The sequence below is a fragment of the Mustelus asterias genome, chromosome 3, assembly GCF_964213995.1.
Source record: "Mustelus asterias chromosome 3, sMusAst1.hap1.1, whole genome shotgun sequence".
Taxonomy (NCBI): domain Eukaryota; kingdom Metazoa; phylum Chordata; class Chondrichthyes; order Carcharhiniformes; family Triakidae; genus Mustelus; species Mustelus asterias.
In genome coordinates this window covers 131,414,899-131,439,781 of record NC_135803.1, presented here as the reverse complement: position 1 = coordinate 131,439,781, position 24,883 = coordinate 131,414,899, and the positions used below count along the sequence as shown (strand labels likewise).

At 40.5% G+C, this 24,883-nt stretch overlaps 1 protein-coding gene across 3 annotated transcripts in view; it reads right to left on the bottom strand.

Moving 5' to 3' along the window:
* Positions 1-24,883, bottom strand: part of dcp1a (decapping mRNA 1A) — a 59,303-nt gene that overhangs the window by 31,311 nt on the left and 3,109 nt on the right. The window contains exons 2-4 of one of the 3 annotated variants that reach the window (XM_078209627.1): positions 18,639-18,679; positions 13,029-13,123; positions 9,768-9,895 (exon numbers count right to left, since the gene is read on the bottom strand). In XM_078209627.1, the coding sequence (XP_078065753.1) occupies positions 9,768-9,895; positions 13,029-13,048 (148 nt within the window). In that variant the 5' untranslated portion in view covers positions 13,049-13,123; positions 18,639-18,679. The remainder of the gene's footprint in view (positions 1-9,767; positions 9,896-13,028; positions 13,124-18,638; positions 18,680-24,883) is intronic. The other 2 variants (XM_078209626.1, XM_078209628.1) reach the window with 2 other exon arrangements.

Genomic DNA, 24,883 nt, shown 5'->3' with positions numbered 1-24,883 from the left:
GATAATGTTGTAAATCATTCATCATTTCAGATGTTTTCAATAAGAATTCTTCTGAAATTATGCCAGCTGTTATTGAACCAAATTGGGTTGATCAGCAGCACTTAGGTGGAGAGACACCATTAATTTGAAAGAATGGGCATCATCTTATCATACCTAATTCAGTTAATTGACATATTAAAAAAATGGATTCTGCTGTTTCAGTCACTATTCATCCCAACTGATAATTCACCTCCATTCAAAAGAACAGCAGTTGATAATGTGTATTCATTTTGTTCTTTGTGTAACAGATGTGTGTAAATAATACCAAAAGAAGAGCCCAAAGACCCAGCAAGGTTTATTTTTGTCCATGCTGGAAACAGTGCCCCAATTAAAAAGGGATTCGGATTACATGCTTTGTATCAAGACTAATAATGTCAATGATCTTCATTTTGCAACAAGTCAGGCCAGCATTCATCACTAGGAAGCATGTGGCAAAGCTGACAAAAATATTACTGCTAGTGATATTTAAAGGAGATAATTTTACAGAATAGGTTTATGAATGTGAGAACAACATAAAATGGGTAAACAGTCATTTGTCATGGTTGTTTACTTAGTCAGTGATAGGTATAACCACTTATTAATAGCACCTCTTTACCATATCTGGTGAAGCAGCTTAAATTAGTGCTCTACCCTCACTGCACTCAATTCAACTGCATCGTTCAGGTTCAATGTATCTTAAAGTATAAAGAATTCCAAAATCATCACATAGTCCAAATCCTAATGCTGGAGGAAGGAACAGTCAATGTCTTGTCTCAGAAAATTATCAAAGCTTGCTTTTCAATATTATCACAATGAAATTACATCCCAATCGAAAAAAATACAAGGAAAGCATTGCTGTTCTTTTCCGTACATCACCAGTGTAAGCAATTATTTTTCTAACACCTGTCCAAATAAGGGCATTTATTAAAGTGTCTCAAATTTTAAACTATAAATGACCATCACCACATTGGAATTGGCCCAGGTTTAACTTAAACTCACCCCCTGCTGTAGTAGCCATAGTATCATAGTTCTGATTTTTTTTTAAAGTGGCAAGATAAAATAAAAGCAGTTTAGATTTCAATAAAGAGGTGACTCACAATTGGAAAACTAATTTTGTTTTTAACATTAATAGCTTTCCTTTTATAATGGGACATTATTACACTTAAGAGCAGGAAAATAACCAAAGCCCTCTTTGGCACCGCCAATACAATCAGCATTTTCTTTGTCTATCTGCAGGTTCACATCTGAAATTTTCTCCTGTCAGGTCTCTTATTTAAGTCTGGGATAATGAGATCAGGGACGTTCTTCACAGTGGGAAAGAAGCTTCTTGAACAAACCCATGATCATAGGTCATCACAGAAGCTCTCCTGAACAGTATTCAGGAAATGCAGCAGCAGATTTAAGAAATGCCACAGCCAATTTATGCACCGGAAGGTTACACAAACAGCAGTGAAATAAATCTTGCTGCATCTTTGAGCTGTCCTTTTGGTTTCATTTAATCTATTTCTTAGGCAATACGTGGGAACAGTGCTCATTAGGTATTTCTTTGAATAATAACTTTGGGATCTTTGACATTCATGTGAGAGGAGTGTCATGGTTTAAAGTTTCACCTAAAAGGTGACACACCCAACACACTCTGAGAGCTGTATTGAAATACCATGTGTTCAAGTTCCAGGAGTGTTTTAGAATCCACAAACTTCTGATCCAGAAGCAAGAGTCCTACCACTAAGCCAAAGAAATTTGCTTTCGTTACAATCCAGTTCGGGAGCAATAACTTTCATTGTTTAAAGAAAACAAAGTTTGAAATCCCAGTTAGCCACTAAAGTTACACGATTCCACTGTTTTAAATTTACAAAATAAACAAACAATTTCCAATATCGAGCTTCTATTCTAACATTTGATATTAACAGGAGGTAAATATGAATTAGCATGTGGTTGAACACACAATGTTGCACATTAAATAGCAGATGCCATCAAGAAAGATCCCACAGATTTCTCAGCAACCCATCCAGATGTCAGTGACCACTGTGGATCTCACAATCTCTCCCTCATGAGGTACTTCAACTCCTCACTTTCACAGATCTAGCCTTTGAATTCCATCACAAGCTATTATGGGTTGGACTGCCTCAATTGAGATTGTGTTCCACAGAAGTCAGAGCTGCACTCCTGCCGCTAATTCATTGACACAATTGCAACTCTTTCGCAAACTGCCGACTTCACTAAGGTGACATTGTCCCTGGGTTTCTTTGAACTCCTGTCTCCAGATATAAATGGTTCCCTGGACTTCCCCAAGCCCCAACTGCCTGGAGACAGCTCATATCTCCCAGGACTTCTCTGTTAACTGCAAATCACACGAGGTCCAAACTACAAACAACACTCTCTCCCAGAAAACACTGATAAATGGAAACCAGAGAACCTTCCTAAGATCCACCCATCTCCATGCTGACACAGCTTTGAAGATTCACGGAATGCTTTCAAGCTAATTTAGTTCCAACTCCCAAAACAAAATCTCTCTCTGTTTGTACTGTTTTGCAAGCAGTGTAAATATCATGTTTCCAGCTCTCAAGCTGGTGTGCCCACTCGTTTTAGGATCTTGCCTTTCTAGCTGTTAATCCCTTAGGCCAACATGGCCCTAACCTTCTAAGTGTAATAGACTCCAAGCTGCTTTAGTTGCATTTATCCCATTTTTTATAGTTAAAATTTAAACTTTTCAGAACTAAAAATTACCTCTGTAATATTAACATGCACCGTGAACTAGATAGTCGTCACTCTCTTCCATTGGTCTTACTATAGGAAGAAAATTACTAAGGGAGGACAAAAACCAAACCATCACGAGAGCAGCTACAAGAAAAACCTTATTTTACAAAATAACTCGATTCACTGCTAGAAAGCTATTTTGTGATTATCCATCATTCCAATAATGAAAAATGTACTCATTCGCTAACAATGAAATATATTTTCAAAAGTTTCCTTCCTTTCAGGATCCACACTTCATTTTCATTTGAACAATTAGACTAGAATGAGCACTTAAGCCTTGCTAGTGCCGCAAGAAGCATTTTTGTAGATTGGGTTGAAATCATCTACAATGTAAATGCTTCATGTCAGCATTGTACAATTTTTCAAATGAAATAATAAATGGGTTTAATTGCACTTGGTTAATTACCCTCAAATAAATAATTACCTAGAATAGGTTTGTAAGAAAATCACTGATACGCAATGTCTTTATAGTGTTGATTGCTATGTCTGTGGCCAAATTTCTATTACAATAGTAATTCAGAGGAATGTATGAGGACTAGACAAAGAATTTTAACTTAAGAAAGGATTGTATTAATGATAAGTTGGAATTTAAATTGAAAGCAAGTTGGGAATCTAAAATTGGTAAATCAAGAACAATTAGACAATTTTGAATTTGATCCTGGCTCTCTATTTAACATGTTAGGTCTGTATTGGTTATAGAATTATACAATCCCTACAGTGTTGAAGGAAGCCATTTGGCCCATCAAGTCTCCATCGACCACAATCCCACCCAGGCCCTATCCCCGTAACCTCACATATTTACCCTGCTAATCCATGCATCCCAGGATACTAAGGGGCAATTTAGCATGGCCAATCAACGTAACCCACACATCATTTGGACTGTGGGAGGAAACTGCAGCACCCAGAGGAAATCCGCGCAGACATGGGGAGAACGTGCAAACTCCACACAGACAGACACCCAAGCCGGGAATTGAACCCCAGTCCTGGAGCTGTGAGGCAGCAGTACTAACCACTGTGTAGCCTTATGAAAGTAGCCTACTTGTTTTATTTAAATAAAAATATACTTTATTATTTTTTGATTGAATAAAAGACCACAATGTTTTGGGCAATTGTCATATAATAGAAGTGGCGATGGATACTATTAAATTCATGAATAAAATCAGATTGTCATTATATCACTGGAATGCTTTTGCCTTCAATTAATCTATACAAGTCATCACTTAAAGTTGTGGTTGCAGTGTTGAAAATGGTAATTTTAAGTGAAGCAACTTTAAATGAATTGTGGGTTGCCATAGGTTAGGTTCAGTTCCTTCAGCCATTTCTCACCCAGAAAAAAAACAATGTACAAGTTGAATACTGTACTATACATGTGCAGCACTGTACATTTATAGCTGAAAGAATTTGGAAAATAAAATACAGCACTAAATGTAAAAGAAATACAATATACAAATTAAATTATTTGAAAAACTTACAGTACCCACCTCAGCACACATCATGCTCATGCTCCATCTAGTGGCAGAGGTTGGTTGGTGCAATTAACAGCTGTCCTGACTACCTGCACTGACCAACTTCAGCCATTAAATGGAGCCCAAAACTTAGTGAGAGTTCAGAGGAGCAAAGCCAGAAACAGGAGTCAGGAACAACTGATCCCAAGGTCTCAAGTAAGAACGGATGGCTGGCTGGGAGGCAAGGGGAGCTGGCAAGGGGCGGAGTCAGCAAGAGGGTTTGGGGGCATCATCAGGTCCATAATTTGGTGGGAAGGAGTCAGCAAGGCCAGGAGGCAAGTGGGTGAAGAGGGACTGGGAGGAAAGGGAGAAGCACTGTGGGAGAAGTCATATGAGTAGACAGGTCACAGAACAGGATGTCTGTGGAAAACAACATTAAAGTGAAACTGACAACATTAAACAGATATATTGTCACTAATGACTTTAAAGTGAAACAACGTTAAGCAAGTTGACATTAAGTGAAGACTTACTGTATGGTATTATTGAACAATGCGATCAAAGCATTGACAGAAGTAGTGTGCTTTTTCAGAAAAGGAAAACATGGAGAAAGTGCAGAAATGATTGGTATCAGAACTGAGAGATTACAAATATTAGAGGCAATGAATAGATTGGGGCTTTCTGCATGCACGAATGTGAACAATTTCAGCCAGTTCCTGCCCCACTAAATCACAACTCTGTGCATGGGGAGAAAAAAGTCTCATCACACCTACATTCATAACTTTTCCAACACCCTCCGTCAATTAAACAATTTCCTAGCCCTAACTGTCTTCTTTTCCACCATGAACACCCAATCCCTCTATACCCCCATCCCCACCAGGTCAGTCTGAGAGCTCTCTGCTTTTTCCTTGGTTGAACTCACTTCCTCTAAATATAAGGTGTTGCTATGGGTACCCACATGGGTCCTAATTATACCCATCAGCATAAAGCCTTTTCAACCTTGCCCCTCACCTGAAGCATGGTGATCCTCAGGTTAAATTACCACCAGTCAGCTTTCTCCTTCAGAGGGGAAGGCAGCCTATTGTCATCTGGGACTATGATAACTTTATCTTTACAATACTGCTACTTTGTCTGCATTTGCTCACACCCGCTTCAGGACTCTTATCCATTCTTCCAGATCCTGCATCTCCAACACTTGCTATATTTTATTTTTTCCCCTCAACCAAGGACTCCACTCTCACCGAGTTGACAGTGTCCATTCTATTTCATACAATTACACCCATTCCCGTCCCTCACAAGAACCAAATCATGTTCCCCTTCACATTCCATCCCATCAGCCTCCATATTCAACTGATTATCCTGTGCCATTTCCACCACATCCTCACTGTCGAAAGTTTGGAAATGGAGCAGACAATGAGGAGGACAGTAGCAGACAAAGAAGAGAACACAATCAGACTTTCGTGAAATGAACAAAATACATTACAAATTAAGTTTAATGCAATGAAGTGATGTATGTTAGAAGGAAAAAAAAAATGAAGAAAGGCAAAATAACTTGCATGGTAGAATCTTAAAGGGGTTGCAGGAAAATTAATTCGTAGGTGTTCTTGCATACAAATCTTGGAAGGTGGAAGAACAATTTGAGAATGAAAAACCATACAGAGTGACTGGGCTTATAAATAGAGACATATAATACAAAAGTAAGGATATTATGGCAAGTCTTTCTAAATAACTGGTTTAGCCTTAGCTACAGCACTTTACTCAATTCTGGGAACCACACTTAAGGTAAGATGTCGAGGCCTTGGAGGGGCTGAACAGGATATTTACCAGAATGTTACCACAGATGAGAAACTGCAGTTATATGGAAAGAAATGAGAGGCTGTGATTCTCTTCCATAGAACAGAAAGTTTAAAGGGCAGATTTAATAGAGGGGTTTAAAAATTATGAAGTTGCAATTCAGTAGGTAATTCAGTGATGAACTGTTTCCACTAGCAAAAAGGTCAGTAATCAGAGGACACAGGTTTGAAATGACAAAAGAAGAGAAGTTGTCGAGGAGATTTCACCCAAATCTATGAACCACTAATCCTTGCAGCTTTGTACACATTCTATTTCAATTACATACCATCCTTAACTTCCTTAATTAACTATGGACTATGCAACCTTCTCGTAGAGTCTATCTCAATGCAACCTTTCTTTGTTCAGAATTATGAAATCGTTCCTCAAATATCTGCCACTGCTTCTCAGTGGTATTTTCTTATTCCACTGTAGCCAACTCTGATTTCATACTTTTGTAATTCCCTTTAAGTTTAAAAACACAAGTTTCAGACCCGCATTTCTCACCCTCAAACTGAACATGAAATTCTCTCATCTGTGATTACTCTTACCAAGTGGATCGTTTTCTCTAATCCTGTCTCATTACACATTACAGTCTGAAATAGCCTGATCCTTGTTGGTTCTAGAACATGTTATTCTCCACTGTGAACAATGTGAACTCATCCTCCTTGTCAACTTGGATTTGTCTAATCTACATGAAGATTAAAATTGCCCATGATTATAGCAGCACTATTTTTTAAACCCCATTATTTCTTTGTTTACATTTTGTCCTACAGTGCAGCTCCTGTTAGTGAGCCCATAAACCACTTCCACAAGTGACTTTTTCCTTAGCTATTTCTTACCTCCACCCAAATTGATTCTATGGGGGTGATTCTTCCAAATATTCCAGCTATTCCTCCTAAGTAAACTTCCATTAGATTTTGGCCATGTGAGCCTCCAACGTTTCTTTAGCACCTCGAGGCCGTGGATGCCTCAGCTCCTTGATCAGGTTACCAGCAGATATCTAACTCCCTTTCCCCAGCTTTCCTAGCTAGCTCTGCTGACTGCTTTCCCCCACAAGGCTCCGTGAAGACTGCTGTAGGTTTGTTCCACTAGTTATAAGCTAGAGCAAAACTTACAGTTGCTTCTCCCTCACAAAATCCAAAACAGAACAGCTTGCTTCTGTCAGCAAAATACACACAGCTAACTTAAACAATACAACCTTCTAACTAAGGCTCCAGCCTGAAATCACTATCTCCAAGGCAACATGACATGTTTTGGGAAGATTCAGCCAGAAATGTAAAGAAATTTTATCTTCAAGGTTGCTCTTTGATTCTGTAATCCATATAAATAATTTCTATCTCTAGTGGAGTGTTACGACTCTCTTTCACAGAATTGCTAGCTTTTACCTTATTTTATGGAGATAATGATAGACATTCTGTCTCAACCCAAAGGTCCAGAAACAGGTCACCCATTGTTTCCCTACCCACCCCAACAACTATTAACTCTGACCTTATACAATAAAATACAAGTTAGATTTTAACTGTGATTAATTCCAAGCTTGTGTGAATTGTGTTTACTTCAGGGTTGCTTATCAGTTTCTCAATTGGATGCTCTCCATTCACTATCTCCCCCACCACCCCAATGCAGACAGGCTAAATTGATGGAGAGTGAGCCTTCTGCCCCTCAGTGGGAGGAGGCCCCACATTCATGAGTTACAAGCCAATCTGATTGGCTGGCAGCGTCAGAGTTCAGGAGTGGATGCTATCAGGACTACAAACTTTAAAGGGGATAATGGCTGTCCTGAATAGGCAAGTCCCAGGGTTTTAGGGCAGGAAGGAATCCTAGAGGCTAGGGAAGGGGATGTGGGAAGCAGGTTTTGCTGGCAGATGACATGGAAGGAGGAGGGTAGAGGTGACATCTTTGGGCGGGGGGGGGGCTGTGGTGCTCCAATGGATGTCAGGCAACCCCCAAATGAGGTGCCTTCCCTTTCTTCCTGTTTTCTTTTAAAAACAGCTTGCCCATTCCCTCCAGACTGTCCATGTTCGTGCTGACTATCTAATGGTATTTGCAGTATATTATTCAGGTCATAGACTTGCTAACAAGCCAAAGTGGCCTTTAATTATTCATTTAAACTGGACAGGTTGGCTGCCACCAAGAACCAGCATATTATGGGAATCTGGTCAGGGTGGGCAGGTTGGTGCTGGACTTACCACCTGACCCATTGTGAATTTCAGCACACAGTTCTTGTCTTACTGATTTGCTGATCTCAGTAATTCAGCACTAAGCATGCTTCCCTTAATCTTGGTTTTGGTACAATGAAACCATATTACATGCGAGTAAAATATTCAAAATCAAATTGCTGAATTCATAAAATAAATCAATGTTAAAAACATAGCGAAAGATAAATTTACAGCACAGTTTATCATTTAGCCAGTACAAGGTTCCAACTGCAGCTGTTTACTCTAATCCCATTCCTAAGCACTCTTTCACATACTTTAGCCTACAGTTAATTAACCAATTCCTACATTGCAACCGTGACTACACTTCTTCAAAAGTGCTTAATAGCTGCAAATCAGTTTGGGACATCCTGAAGTTGAGAGAGGCACTCCAGAAATGTAATATTTTCTATGTCACAACAGTCACTTGCAGTAAAATATCATTGGCCATTTGTCATAATAATGATAAAAGCATTCTACCTTTCCCCTGTTTTTTGAGATAATCTACCAATCTGGAAATACTCTTATCTACTTCCTCACCACCTTTCAGCTTGCAACTGAATCTGCCACCTCTTTGCCAACCTATGCCCTACTGTAAACTCTTGCATTCTACCTTGAATATTGCCATTTAATTTGCAGTTTAATTTGACTTCACTCTCAGCCACAGGGAAGACTTTTGAATGTAATGGAATCCCCAAAGCAGACAATTTTCTGATCAATAATCCACAATAGCACTTCGATATTGATCCAAGAACTATGCAAGAACGCATAAACTCAATATAGTTTCTCCTGACTCTGGAGCAGTACCTACAAGAGCTTTAGTGAACTTTGTTCATTTCAGAAAGGTGAAATCTTTACAATTCAATACCAGTATTTTTTGCTTGAATCAAATCCAAGTACATGCAAGAGCTTGAAATCTGGATCAATAGTAGGTCAAGGATGGCTACTTTTTCCAATTTAAAATTGTTAAAAAAAAATTGAAGTATAGTAACTCTCTCAATATTTTCAAAATCAAGTTACTTCTGAAAGTTTAATTTTAGCCAATCTTAGAAATGTCATTTTATGGAGTTTATTTTTGGCAGTGATCATTGTAAACCATTCAAAAGATTCCAGAAAAACTATGATATAGTTGGAACCCCGATTTAGAAAACAATTCCATATCAAAGGATAGTTCTCAATTGCACAAGAACTCAATGGCATAACAGTTAAAAACTGAGGTCTGATTAACTAAATCGCAATTCAATATTTAAATTTCAAATGGTTTTGCTCATCAATTCAGGTTGTTAATGCTGAGGATTGGGACATCTTCCATTTCAGGCAGAGTTAGAATCAAGTAGAGTCAGATGCAGAGCAAATCATCTTCTGCTCTTTTCCTGGCAATATGCGTCAGTCTTAACTTCAGATAAGCACCCCCGCTCCACATTTATCCCCATTTCCATTAACTCAGAATTAATGAGCAAACCAGTTAGATAACTGTTCTGACAAGTTGAATATTGCAAGTTTAAAATATATCAGTACTTACAGTTTGAATTTCTATAGAGAAGAAATGGGTCGTGGAGCTGAAACTCCAGATCTTTGTTGATGGGTTCAACTAAATTTTTCATGTTAAGTCGATTCATGATTGTAAAGCCATGGTAAGGAGAAGCTGACCTGTGAAAAACATGTTTTTTAAATATACATATCGGTTTTAAACTTACAAGGCCATACACACTTTACACTTAACATATTCCTGCAGAATTTTTGTATCAGTATTGCTTTCATCTGAGTCAAGAGAAACAATTTTCTGACACTGTATTGAATCTATGCATCTTCTGTCAGTTCTGATGTAGTTAACCACAAGTTCATAATTCAAATAACCCTCTGCTTCTCTCTAGCTTGGTTTTCCTTTCTGTTTAGTCTTGTAATGAAAACAGTAAATCATGGGTTGCCACTGGAAGGTATATGACCAGGCTTTGGGGATCAATGTGTGAACTGGTTCCTTACAGTTCTCCTTTTATATTGGCACAATCAATTCCAACCAGCTACTCCAAGTTGCAAATGCTCAGCAGTAGCAACTTCCCTTGGCATCATGTACCTGCACAGATAAGTAATCATGAAGCAGCTGAAAAACAGTTTTTCAGGTCAGCTTCTCTTTGCTACGTCATTATACATGATCATGAATCGACTTCACTTCACTATGCAAAATTTAACCTTGGCTGGGCCAGATCAGTGCTAAGCCCACTGACACTAATATCACCTCGGACTGCACACAATTCAACCTTCTCCGGAGAATCTGCTGGCCTATTGTCCTAGCTAAAGTTAGCTAAAACAGTGAGGCTACAAAGGGTGTTCGAGAGAATTTGCATCACATTACTCCTTTTTCTACAAAATTACCAAATTATTTCCAAAATTATGTTTCTGAAAGACAGCTTTAAGAAAATGTTTGCATTTAATAAGCACCTTTCATAACCTCAGGACATCCTACAGCACACGACAGCTAACACAGTAGTTCACAGTGTAGCCACTGTTGTTCTGCAGGAAAGACAGCAGCCAATGTGCACACAGCAGTGTCCCCCTTCAGCAATCAAATAAATGATCATAAAACCTAGTTATAGTGATAGATAAATATTCAGAGCGTCTATCAATACCATAGTGTCAGTCAATAAGTTGAAGGTGAGGTGGGACTTGAAAAAGGATGCAGAAAATGTCTATTTACTCAACAAAATGCAAGGCAAAGTCTTTACTCAGCAGTCTATTTAAACAGTGCATTACAGTAATGAGTCCATTTAAAAAGGGTATCCACAAAACACAGCAAACAGGACTCATAACTGCAACTACAGCAACTATTCCAGGTAAAAACATAATGATTCGCCAGCAAACTGGAATGAGTAAAGGTTATGGGCGGCACAGTGGTTAGCACTGCTGCCTCACAGCGCCTGGGACCTGGGTTCAATTCCAGCCTCAGGTCACTGTCCGTGTGGAGTCCGCACGTTCTCCCCGTATCTGTATGGGTTTCCTCCCACACTCCAAAGATATGCGGGTTAGGTGAATTGGCCATGCGAACGTGCCCCTTAGTGTCAGGGGGATTAGCCGGGTAAATATGTGGGGTTACAGGGATAGGGCCTGGGTGGGATTGTGGTTGGTGCAGACTCGATGGGCCGAATGGCCTCCTTCTGCACTGTAGGGATTCTATGATAGTTATACACAATATGTGAAATATTAAACGCAAGTAAGTTCTAACAGTGTGGTCTGCAGGCATGACTGACCGGGGAGTTACCTAATCCTCACCCAATCTTACCAAGAATGGTTGTTTGACAATGCTTTTTCCTCATTCTTGCATGGGATACCAATGTCACTGGCAAGGTCAGAAATTGTTGCCCATCCTTAATTGCCTTTGTAATAGTGCTTTGCAGGGCCATTGCAGAGGGCAATTAAGAATCAACCACACTGTTGTGGATTTGTAGCTCAGATCAGACAAGGACATCAGATTTCATTTTCTAAAGAACATTAGTGAACTAGATGAATTTTTACAACTATCGATGATAGCTGTCATGGTCATTACTGACATTAGCTTTCAATTCCAGACCAGTTACTGTCAACCTATCACAGAACAGGTTCAAATTGTGATGAGCTACAGTACACCTGTCATAAGTGCAAAACTAAATGCCTCAGTGAATTACAATAGAAATATTTTGCTGATTCCCAATCCCAACACAGGTATAATGGAGGAAACATTATTCAGTATTTGCCCTGACATCAAAGCACTTTTTAAAATTTGTTAACCATGGTGGGAATCTCATTTCTTAAGTCTCGGTAGCTCTAATCATCCTGATGGTTGCACATTCGCTTGTTAAGTAATGCCGAACCTTTCAATAAGCTTAATTCAACTGGACATTTAACACAGGGTGGCTTTGTGGCAAACAAAAATCAAGATAATGTCAAATCTTGAGAGTTGAGTGTACTCCATTTGAGTAGAGCAGATCTTTTTCTCCAACACATTTGTTCTACATGGCCACCTAACCCTGGTTGTTCAGTTGCTCCCAGTAACAGATTCTGCTATCTCACCTTTTGCCGTCATTAGAATTTTATCTTTTAATGGCACTGTTAACACTCCCCTTTGTCTTATGTCCAGGACAAATCTGTCCACATCTCCTTTGCCCCAAACTATCCCTGATCTTCTGTTAGAACCAAAGAATCCCTACAGTGCAGGAGGCGGCCATGCAGACTATCAAGTCTGCACCAACTCTCTGAAAGAGCATCGTACCCAGGCCCACCTCCCTGCCTATCCCCGTAACCCCACACATTTACCGTAGCTAATTCACCCAAACTACGTATCTCTAGACACTAAGATTCAATTTACCACAGCCAATCCACCCAACTTGCGCACCTTTGGATTGTGGGAGGAAATTGGAGCACCCAGAAAAAACCCACGCAGACACGAGGAGAATGTGCAAACTCACACAGTCATCCAAGCCCGGAATCGAACCCAGGTCCCTGGCACTGTGAGGCAGCAGTGCTAAGCATTGCACCACCCCCACCTCCTGTGTCCCCATTTCCAACGATATAATTCTCTACATTTCTACCTTGCTTCAGTTCTGGAGAAGGATCATTTAGATCCAAAACTAAACTTTGTTTCTCTCCACAGATGCTGCTAGGTCTGAGTTCATCCAGCATTTTTTATTTCAGATTTCCAGCATCTGCAATATTTTGCTTTTACATTGGTCCTGCATCTGGAAAATATATTTTCCAGGATTATACGTTAGTACTCATTGATAAAAACTGCTTGAATGCTACATAAACTTACCTAAAGTTGGTTGGTAACATCTAAACCTACAAAATGCTACCATACTAACTTCTACGTCTGAAGTAAGAAAGAAAGGATTTAGCTGGAAGATAGATCTATATAAATGGAATTAAAGAAAAAAAATGAATCTCTTGAAAAAAGTTTTAATTTTAAAACATACTACACGTTGTGCATCCCACTTTGCAAACTGGTACCATTTGTAGTTTCAGTGCACAGATTGTAAAATAATAGAATTTTAGTGTTATTGTATGTTTCGGATGCACCTCAGTGCAATACATTCTAATTAAGTATAAATTAACTTAAAAGTGATAAACGGTAGATATCCACAGACACTATATTTCTCAATGAGAAATTATTTGACTTAACAGAAAATATATTTATCATTTCACTAATCAGTCCTATGTAACAGAGATTTATCCTATGTTTTCCATGGATTTTCTGCAGGGTAGAAGTTACATGAGAAAGCTGTGGGAATACATTTTCATGATGTGGAGATGCCGGCGTTGGACTGGGGTAACCACAGCAAGAAGTCTAACAACACCAGATTTTAACCTGGTGTTGTTAGACTTCTTACTGGGAATACATTTTCACCAGATTAATTCACCTCCCCTGGCATTGCTACCACAGGATATGAGGACATTGGCTTTTATTCATTCTTTCACAGGATGGGGGCATTGCTGGCGAGGGTAGCATTTATTGCCCATCCATAATTGCCCTTGAGAAGGTAATGGTAAACTGCCTTATTGAACCACTGCAGTCCATGTATTGCAGATACACCCACAGTGCTTTAAGAAAGAAGTTCCAGGAATTTGACCCAGCAACAGTGAAGGAATGGTATGTCGCTTGAAGGGGAACTTGTAGGTGCTGGTTTTCCCATTCATCTGCTGCCTTTCCTCTGCAGATGCAGTGCATTTTATAGATGGTACACACTGCTGCTCCTGAGCATTGGTGGTGGAGGTAGAGTGTATTTAAGGTGGTGGATGGAGTGCCAATCAAATGGGCTGCTTTGTTCTGGATGGTGTCAAGCTTCTCAAGTGTTATTGGAGTTGTACTTATCCAGGCAACTGGAGAGTATTCCATCACATTCCTGACTTTTGCCTTGCAGATTGTGGGAGTCAATAAGTGAGTTATTTGACGCAGAATTCACAGCCTTGGATTTGCTCTTGTAGCCACAGTATTGATGTGGTGGTTTCAGTTCAGTTTCAGGTCAATGGTAACCCTCAAGCTGTAGATAGTAGGGGTTTCAGTGATGGTAATGCCAATTAATGCAAAGGAAAGATGGTTGTATTCTCTTTTGCTGGAAATGGCCATTGCCCAGCACTTCTGTGGTGTAAATATTATTTGCCACTCATCATCTCAAGCCTGAATGTTGTCAACGTTTTGCTGCTATGGACAGTGCTTCAGTATCTGAGTCACAAATGATGCTTAACACTGTGCAATCCCCACTCCTGACCTTATGATGGAGGGAAGGTCATTGGTGAAGCAGTTGCAGATGGTTGGGCCGAGGACTGAGATGACTGATCTCCAGGTACCACAACTTTCCTTTATACCAGGTATGACTCCAACCAGAGGAGGGATTTCCCCTGCTGATTCTCATTGACTTCAGTTTTGCTACAGCTCCTTGATGCCAAACTCAGCCAATTTCTGCCTTGACGTCAAGGGCAGTCAGTCTCACCTCATTTCGAGTTCAGCTCTTTGGTCCATGCTTGGACCAAGGCTGCAATAAGATCAGGAGCCGAGTGGCCCTGGCAGAACACAAACTGAGCATCCGTGGATAAAAGCAAATTACTGCGGATGCTGGAATCTGAAACCAAAAGAGAAACGCTGGAAAATCTCAGCGGGTCTGGCAGCATCTGTAAGGAGAGAAAAGAGCTGACGTTTCGAGTCCAGATGACCCTTTGTCAAAGCCAAAAGGCATAGAAAGTGGGAGACATTTATACTGCAGGGGGAGGGAATGAAACACGAGTCATGGCTATAGAAATCAGGGGAAAAAACTGCTAATGGCTGTTCACAGAGAAAATAAAGGGCGTGAATGGTCAAATGGCAGAGAAGCTGTAAACTGAGACAGATGGGGATGGGGGGGGGGGGAAATGGAACAGAATGTAGAAAAGAGGAAGCGGGAGGAGAAAAGGTAAGGGAAGGGGGGGGATGAAGTTGGGGGAAAGAGTGGGGAGATGGAGAAAGAAAAATGAAGAAAGACAATAAAGAAATAAAAGGTAGAGAACAGTAAAAAAAAATTAAACAAAATAGAATGAAAACAAAGGGGTCGAGGTGGGGGAGAGCAAATCATCTGAAGTTGTTGAATTCAATGTTGAGACCAGAAGGCTGTAAAGTGCCCAGCCGGAAGATGCGATGCTGTTCCTCCAGTTTGCGTTGAGCCTCACCGGAACATTGCAGCAGGCCAAGGACAGACATGGGAGCAGGATCGTGTGTTAAAGTGGCAAGCAACCGGAAAGTCAGGGTCCTGATTGCGCACAGACCGAAAGTGCTCAGCAAAGTGATCACCAGTCTACGCTTGGTCTCTCCAATATAGAGACGACCACATTGGGAGCAGCGAATGCAATAGACCAAATTGAAAGCGGTGCAAGTGAAACACTGCTTAACCTGGAATGAATGTTTTGGACCTTGGATGGTGAGCATAGAAGAGGTAAAGGGACAGGTGTTACACCTTTCGCGATTGCATGGGAAGGTGCCACGAGTGATGGGAGAGGTGTTGGGTATAGTGAAGAAGTGGACTAGGTTATCCCGGAGGGAACGGTCTCTGCGGAATGCTGACAGAGGGAGTGAAGGGAAGATGTGTTTGGTGATGGCATTATGCTGGAGTTGGCGAAAATGGCGGAGGATTATACTTTGCATGCTGAGGCTGGCGGGGTGAAATGTGAGAACAAGGGGGACTCTATCCTTGTTCTGGGAAAGAGGGGAGGGCGTGAAGATCATGGCGTGGGAGATGGACTGCACGCTGTTGACGGCCCTGTCGACAACTGTAGATGGGAATCCACGATTGAGGAAAAAGGAGCACATATTAGAAGCACCACTTTGGAAAGTGGCATCATTGGAACAAATGCAACGTATCAGTCGCATTTGTTCCTATGATGCCACTTGCATCTGCAACCTGCATCAGTGGGCAGGTTTTGCTGAATAGGTGCCGCATTATAGCACTGTCAAACAACACCTTCCATCGCTTTGCTGATGATTGAGAGTAGACTAATGGGAGAGAAACGGGCGAGGTTGGATTTTTCCTTTGTGGACAGGATGTACCTGGGCAATTTTCTACATTGCCAGGTAGATGCCAGTGTTGTAACTGTACTGGAATAGCTTAACTAAGGCCATGGTTAGTTCTGGGGCACAAATCATCAGTACTATTGCCATAATATTGTCAGGGGCAGTAGGCTTTGCAGTATCCAGTACCTTCAGCCATTTCTTGACATCATGTGGAACGAACCAATTGGCCGAAGACTGACATTTGTGATGCTCGAGATCTCAGAAAGATAGCAGCTTCAGCTTTAACGTTTGGACTGATGTGTTGACTCCCCCATCATTGAGGATGGGGATATTTGAGAAGCCTCCTCCTTCTATTGTTTAATTGTCCAACACCATTCATGACTGGAAATGACAAGACTGCAGAGCTTAGATCTGATCTGTGGGGTCACTTAGTTTTATTGTTTCGTGTGCTGTTTGACATACATGTAGCCCTGTATTGCAGCTTCACCAGGTTTACACCTCATTTTCAGGTATGTCTGCTGCTGCTCCTTGCATGCTTTCCTGCACACTTCATTGAACTAGAGTTAATTACCTGGCTTGATAGTAGAGTGGGGGATATGCAGGGCCATGACGTTAGATTCTGGCCGAATACAATTCTGCTGCTGCTAATAGCCCACAGTGTCTCATGGATACCCAGTTTTGAGTTGAAAGATCTCTTTGAAATCTATTGCATTTTGCACAGTGATAGTGCCGCACAATACAATGGAAACTATCCTCAATGTGAAGGCAGGACTTCATCTTCACAAGGACTGTGCAGTAGTCACTCCTACCTGTCATGGCATTGTAATGGGTACTTTGGTGACATTGAGGTCAAGTAGATTTGTCCCTTGTTGCAAACCCCAGCAGCTATGCCCTTTAGGACTCAGTTAGATTGGTCAGTAATGCCGCTACTAAGCCAGTCCTGGTGATGGACATCAAAGTACCCCCACCCAGAGTACATTCTGTGCCCTTGCCACTCTCAGCCCTTACTCCAAAACGGTAGGTGGTAATCAGCAGGAGGTTTCCTCGTTTGACCTGTACCTGATGCTGTGATATTTCATGAGTCCAGGGTCAATGTTGAGGATTCCCAAGGCAACTCCCTACTGACTGTAAACCCATCCTGACTGATGCCTCTTAAATGTTGCTAATGAAGCAGGCACATTAGCAACATTTAAAAAGGCATCTGGATGGGTGAATGGATAGAGAGAGAATAAAGAGATATGGACCGAGTAAGGGCAGAAGGTTTTTTTTAAAGTTTAGTTAGGGCATCATGATCGGCACAGGCTTGGAGGGCCGAAGGGCCTGTTCCTGTGCTGTACTTTACTTTGTATATCACTGTGCCGTCCCATCTGGTGGATCAATCCTGCTGGTGGGACTGGACATACCCAGGGATGATGATGGTGGTGGTCTCTGGGACATTGTAAAATATGATTCTGTGAGTATGACTACGTCAGGCTCTTGCTTGGCTAGTCTGTGGAACATTAGCATAAGCTCTGTAGAGAAGATTTCCCTTTGCCATAAACTAAGCTGTGCTGGGAAAAGGCAGTGGCATCTCTGTGCAGGGAAAATTAACAGAAAGAATTCTTGAAGTTGCGAGTTCTTGATTATAGGTGACCAGCATGGCGAACAACACCAAATATCTGAAAGCAGATCACTACCTTCAACAGCAGCATGCAACTCAGGCAGAACCTATAATTAGCAGACAGAGAATGTAGGGATGCATGCCCATCACTGGAAAAAGATGGACAGCAAACCATTAAAGTTTAAAACACAGCATTCATATTTTACAACCACTCAGCAAAATAAATAATTTACATATGAACAATTCAGATTACATAAATCTATTTTTGTCGTGCAGATTAAAGTCCAGAACTACAAGTTTTGTTCACTGATTGCTTCTTTCCTTCCCTACCATATCCTCAGGAATGTACTTGTGGGCATAGCCGGGTATAGAGTGTTTTATAGACACTGATAATATTTTGATTTAGTTGATAAAGTATCCCTTTGTCTTTGTTGGAACTTTGTTTCTTATTTTAATTTCTTTTAGTTCCATTGGACCATATTTCTTTGCTATATTAGCGTTATCCTGGTTGCTTTCTCACTTCCAAACTCCATTACTGGTTGAAACTGGGTCATTGAGCAACATAAAGAGTTAATTGTGGTGTTAAAACTTAAAGATTGTATCATCTCATCCTTATATTAGATAACATCCATCATATATTTGCACCTTTCAATCTTCATTTCTCCTTCCAGACCAGCAAGTGGTGCTGAAATATGATTGTATATATTTTTTAATGTTTTCATGCCATGGGACATAGCTGCTTTAAATCTTGAAAAACAGTTCAGCAGATGCTGTATTTCAATACATACCTGGTGTATACAAACAAAGTACCTTCTACATCAGTCTTCTCCTGTAAAAGAAAGAAGTACATCAAATTTCAAATTAAGCAATCAATGACAAAACCCTCTACAATTCTAAAATAATCTACTTATTTTTACTTGCAGAAACTACCTCTTGTACTACAGGCCTTAATACTGTAAATCCATTAACTACACAAGAGATTCCTCAGAACTATTACTGAAAAACAATCAGATTATAATGGTGGCTTAACATCTAGGGCATTCATTCATCCTGGATTCCTCGATGCAGCAAGATAGTAATAACGCTCTCTTACTTATTCACATATGAACACCACCACCTGGAAGTTCCCCTCTAAGTCACTCACTATCCATTTGGAAATATATTGAGGTTCCTTCACTGTTGCAGGATCAAAATCTTGGGAACTCCCTCCCTAATTGCACTTGTGTATACCTACACCACAGGAACTGCAGTGGTTCAAGAAGGCAGCTCACCACCACCTTCCCAAAGGGAATTGGGGAGGGGGAAATAAATGGTGCCCGAGGCAGCGACGCCCATATCTCGTAAATGAATAAAATAAAATCTGTCAATCTCTTAACATGGCCCTTGTCTTTTAAGTGTAATAAACCTCAGGCTTGTTTGAATTGCATTTACTTCAGTGTTCTTTTATTTTCAAGTTCTCAGTTCAAACTTTAATTTCTAAAACTAAAGGTTACATTCTCAAACATATAAATCATCAATTAGATATTCACAACACTTCTGAAAGCCACAATTGAATCTGCCTCTACCACACTCTCAGGGGATGCATTTGAGAACCTAACCACTCACTTTGTAAAAATTGTGTCACGTCACTGTTGGTTCTTTTGCCATTCACCTTACATTAGTGTCCTCCAGTTCTTGACCCTTCAATCAAGGGGAACAGTTTCTCTCTATTTACCCTATCGAGACCACTCATGATTTTGAACACAGCTATCAGATTTCTTCTCAAACTTTGCTAAGAAGAACAGCCCAAGCTTCTCCAGTCTGTTTGTGTTACTGAAAAATGAGGACAGGCATGGAAACAGAGAGTCCTTACTTTCTGTAAATAATTAATCTTTTCCCAAATTCATTAAAGCAAGTTCCCGAAGTAGGTTGACAAACTTTTAAAATATTTTCACTCGCTGTTAAATGGTTTTCAGATTTGGAAAATTTCTATTGAGCCAAGTCAAACAACACAAGGATTGCACCTGTCCAATTCATACAGAATATTGCAAAGTGTCAATTGTTTCATTCAACTACCGATCTGGCTAGGATCATTATCATGGCATATTATATAATTAGGGCTAATAATAAGGCTTTACACTAATACGGGGAGAGGGCAGGGTTTGCTCGAAGGGAAATTTAGAAATCTAAAGAGAAAAATTGAGGCAACAGTGTAGTGTGGCAATTGAGTCAAAATCCTAATGCACTGTGGGAGTTTTTACAAAACATGGACTGCAGCAGTTCCAGAAGGCAGCTCAACACCACCTTCTCCAGGGTAATTAGGGATGGGCAATGAATGCTGGCTGAGCAAGTGACACATACATTCCATCAAATAATAAAATTAAATTGGGTAGATCATAAGAAGTAGGAGATGTTGCCCATTTGACCCACCAGCCTCTACAACATTCAGTAAAATCATGGCTGATCCAATTGTGGCCTTAATGCCACTTTCTTGCCTGTTCCCCATAACACCCAGACTTTCAAAGTCCCAGAAGGGTATTATAGGTAATGGCTTGGTTATGATCCTAAACCAGATCCCCATTGCAACCAGGTTGATCTCTAATCATCTTGACCTGCAACTTGCACTCTTGAATCAGTTGGATTCACCTTCATAAATAACCAGGCTCATGTGGAAAAAGTCATATTGATAATTTGAAAACAAGAGAAGAGGAGAGATGAGTAACAGTTGGAAACTGTGCTTCAGGCACCACAGATAAAGGAAAACATAAAGACAAAGTAATTAAACTGGAAGAGAGAAATAACAAATGAGTGAAATATTAGAGCTGAATGGATGGTGTGTGATCCAAATAATCTTTCTATAGGAATGCATGGAGTATAGGTGAACAAATTGTACAAATTCAACATGGAGGGTATGGCTTGGTAGCCTTTAGTGAGACTTGACCGCAAAACGGTCAGGACTGGGAACTAAATACACCAGGCTATATGGTCTACAGGATGGGGATCGGTTTATGTACAGGACACAATTTCCACATTGCGGGATAGATGCCAGTGTTGTAACTGTATTGGAATAGCTTGGCTAGTAGTATGGTAAGTTCTGGAGCACAAGTCTTCCGATTGTGTCAGAGCCCATAACTGTTGCAGTATCTAGTACCTTAGGCTGCTTCTTGATATCACGTGGAATGAAGCAAATTGGCTGAAGAATGGCATCGATGATATTGGGGACCGTCAGAGTATGCCGAGGTGGATAATCCACTCAGCACTTCTGGCTGAAAATTGTTGCGAGTGCTTCAGCCTTATCTTTTGTACGGATATGCTGGGCTCCTCCATCTTTGGAGTTGTTTAATTGTCTACCATCAATCACAACTGGATGTGGCAGGACTGCAGAGCTTAGACCTGATCCGTTATTTGTGGAATTGCCTCGCTCTATTACTTGTTGCTTATGCTGTTTTGCACACAACTTCACCAGTATTGCTCATGGTATACCCTCCTACACTCTTCAGAGTTGATCCCCTGGCTTGGTAGTAACGGTAGAGTGGATGATGTACCAGGTGAGGTGACAGATTGTGGTAGAGTACAATTCTGTTGTTGCTGATGGCCCACAGTGCCTCATGGGTGCCCAGTTTTGAATGGCTAGATCTGTTCAAAGTCTATCCCATTTAGCACGGTGAGTGCCACATAACATGATGGAAGGTATCAATGTGAAGATGGGAATTTGTCTGTGCAGTGGTCACTCCTACCGATACTGTTATAGACAGATGTACTGCAGCAGACAGGTTGGTGAGCATGAGCTCAATCAAGTTATGTTTTTAACTCTTGTTGGCTCCCTCACTACCTTCTGCAGACCCAGTCTAGAACTTATGCCCTTTAGACTCCAGCCAACTCGCTCTGTGGTACTCCAAAGCCACTCCTGGTGATGGGCATCAAGTCCTTCACCCATAGTACATTCTTGGACAGGTGGCCTTGCCCTCCTCAGTGTTTCCTCCAAGTGATATTCAATGTGGAGAAGCCTAGAATCCCCACAGTGCAGGTTGAGGCCATTCAACCCATCAAGTCTGCATCGACTCTCCGAAAGAGCATCTTACTCCGGTCCTAACCCTATAACCCCACATATTTACCCCGGTGATCTCTCTAACTTACAAATCTTTGAACACAAGGTGGGGGGGGGGGGGTTTAGCATGGATGTCACATGAGCAGTAGGCTTTGCTGTTTTGAACCTGTTTAAAGGGTTTTGTCTATGGCAAGGGTTTTGGTTTGATTGGAACACATATCTTTGTTAAGGGTTATACATTATAGTGGCTGTTTGTTTCTTGTTTGTAATTGATAAAAGTTTTTGCTAATTTTCCCACTATACATGTTGACTATATTCTTAAATAAACTTTATTTGATAAAAGCTCCCTAGTGGGTCATTTGAATCATACCTGAAGTGAAACATATAATGTTTATCCTAGCCAAATTCAAGATGCAAAACTTATAATTCATGCAGGCTTCATAAAACATTTTGGAGTTTCTGACCTGAACCATAACAGCTGCCACCTCTGCTGTATCGGGCCTGCCCTTGCATTAAATGTTCTGTCCTTGTAACAAAGGGTGATTTTAACTGCCACATAGATTGAATCAAGCACATGAGCACTTAACAGAAAGGCATTGAATTTCTTGATTACGTCTGGGATAGTTTTACGGCAATAGGTCCTCGAGCCAACCAGGGAGTATGTCAAATTAGACTTAGTAATGAGCCCGATTTAATTATAACCTCTGAAAATTTACATAACAGCAATCATATGATCAATTTCAACATATTGTTTGAAAGAAAAACACAAAACAGCTATTAAGATTCTGGATTTAGGTAAAGGTGACTTCAATGGGATAAGAAAGTATGTTCACAATAAACTAGACAAATCTGTTAATTGTTAATATGATAGAAGACCAGTGGAAGGTGTTTTAAAAAAGAATTTGTGACATATAACCAATTTATATCCCCAGAGAAAGCTCAAGCATTGGCTCAAGTCCAAGATAAGTCGAGCTTGAATTTTATTTCACAAGTTATTACATCCCCTCCCACCCAAATTTCTCCCCTTCTGAACACAGTACTCGGGTACGATTCCACAGATTGTAACTAATCATATTCTCATTTAACTCCTTTACACTATTTGTTTTCATTCATTTGAGACACAGTGGAAGTTTGACAGACATAAGTGAGTGCCCTGATTATTCTTGCGCTATACAGACAAAGCATCTCCTTCATAGATTACATAGTGGAGAAGGAAAGGACACGGGCGTTATGGTGGCACAGTGGTTAGCACTGCTGCCTCACAGCACCAGGGACCTGGGTTCGATTCCCGGCTTGAGTCACTGTCTGTGTGGAGTTTGCATGTTCTCCCCGTGTCTGCGTGGGTTTCCTCCAGGTTTCCTCCCACACTCTAAAGATGTGCAGGTTAGGTGAATTGGCCATGCTAAATTGCCTCTTGGTGTCAGGGGGACTAGCTAGGGTAAATGCATGGGGTTATGGGGATAGGGCCTGGTGGGATTATGGTCGGTGCAGATTCAATGGGCCGAATGGCCTCCTTCTGCACTGTAGGGATTCTATGGAGCCTTATTTTGTCAACTTGGAGCTTGTTTCTCTCTTGTGGGGACCATGAATTGAATTCAATTTGAATTTGGTTTTTGGAGCAAGCAAGGAGAGGGATGTGTGTCTGCCAGGTCCACTTTGAGCATTGGCTTTGTAACTTTAACAGAGTAAAAATGTTTCAAAACAGCTCTGCTTGCTGGAAAAAACAGACATGGACTACATAGGATTACATAAGTTATAAAACACGGAAACAGACGCTTCATTCCATCCAGTTCATGCTGGTGTTTATGCTCTACTCGAGCTTCCTCCCACCTTCCTTCATCCAAGTCTAGCATTGTAAGCCTTTATTCCTTCTCCATCATTTGCTTGTCCAGCTGTTCCCTAAATACATTCATACTATTCACTTCAAACACTCCATGTGATACAAAGTTTCACATTCTCATCACTCTTTGGATAAAGAAGTTTCTTTAAATTCCCTTTTGGATTTCTTGGTCATTGTCTTATATCGATTGTTTCCTCTCGTAGGGAAGAGCATAATAGAGACATTCCCTCTATTGAGACCTTTCATAATTCTGAAGGCCTCTATTAGGTCATCTTGCAGCCTTCCTTTTTTTAAAGGTAAAGGGACTTAGCCTATCAAACTTTTCCTGAACATCTAAAGAGGTGGGAGACAACATAAAAGCAAAAGGTAATAAAATGCAAATAGTGCAGATGCTGAACAGCAAAGGGCGACAAAACATAAGAGTTACAAGAAGGGAATATGAAAAGAAACAAGCAAGAGATAGCGGGATATCAAAATAATAAAAATACAATATTAATAAAGGATGGTCAGGAGCAATGAGAGCCTTTGAAAACTGATTACAGTGATATTGTTAATGAAAATAAGAAAATGGTGAACTTGCTTCAGTATTTACAGGAGATGAAGTGATCAGCATGCCAAACATCCTGAAGTAATACGTTTTGATTCAAGGACAGAGATTCACAAAAATCATTAGCAAAAAATACAGAAATGAAAAAAATAATGGCACGAAAGAGTGACAAATCCAGAGGGCCAGTTGGTATTTACAGGAGATGAAGTGATCAGCATGCCAAACATCCTGAAGTAATACGTTTTGATTCAAGGACAGAGATTCACAAAAATCATTAGCAAAAAATACAGAAATGAAAAAAATAATGGCACTAAAGAGTGACAAATCCAGAGGGCCAGTTGGTTTCCATCTCAGGATTTTAAAAGAAATAGATGAAAACATTACAGATGTCCTAACTATAATCTGCTGAAGTCTCTTGATTCTGGAACCGTTCCTTTAGATTAAAAAATTGCACAAGTCACTTTTATTTGAGAAAGATGACAAAGGGAAACCAGGGAATTATGGGCCAGTTAGCCTACAATGTGTTGTCAGGAAATTGCTGGAGTCTATAAGGATAGGATGATTGAACACCTTGAATATTTTCAGCTGATTAGCAAGAACCAGCATAGATTTGCACCAG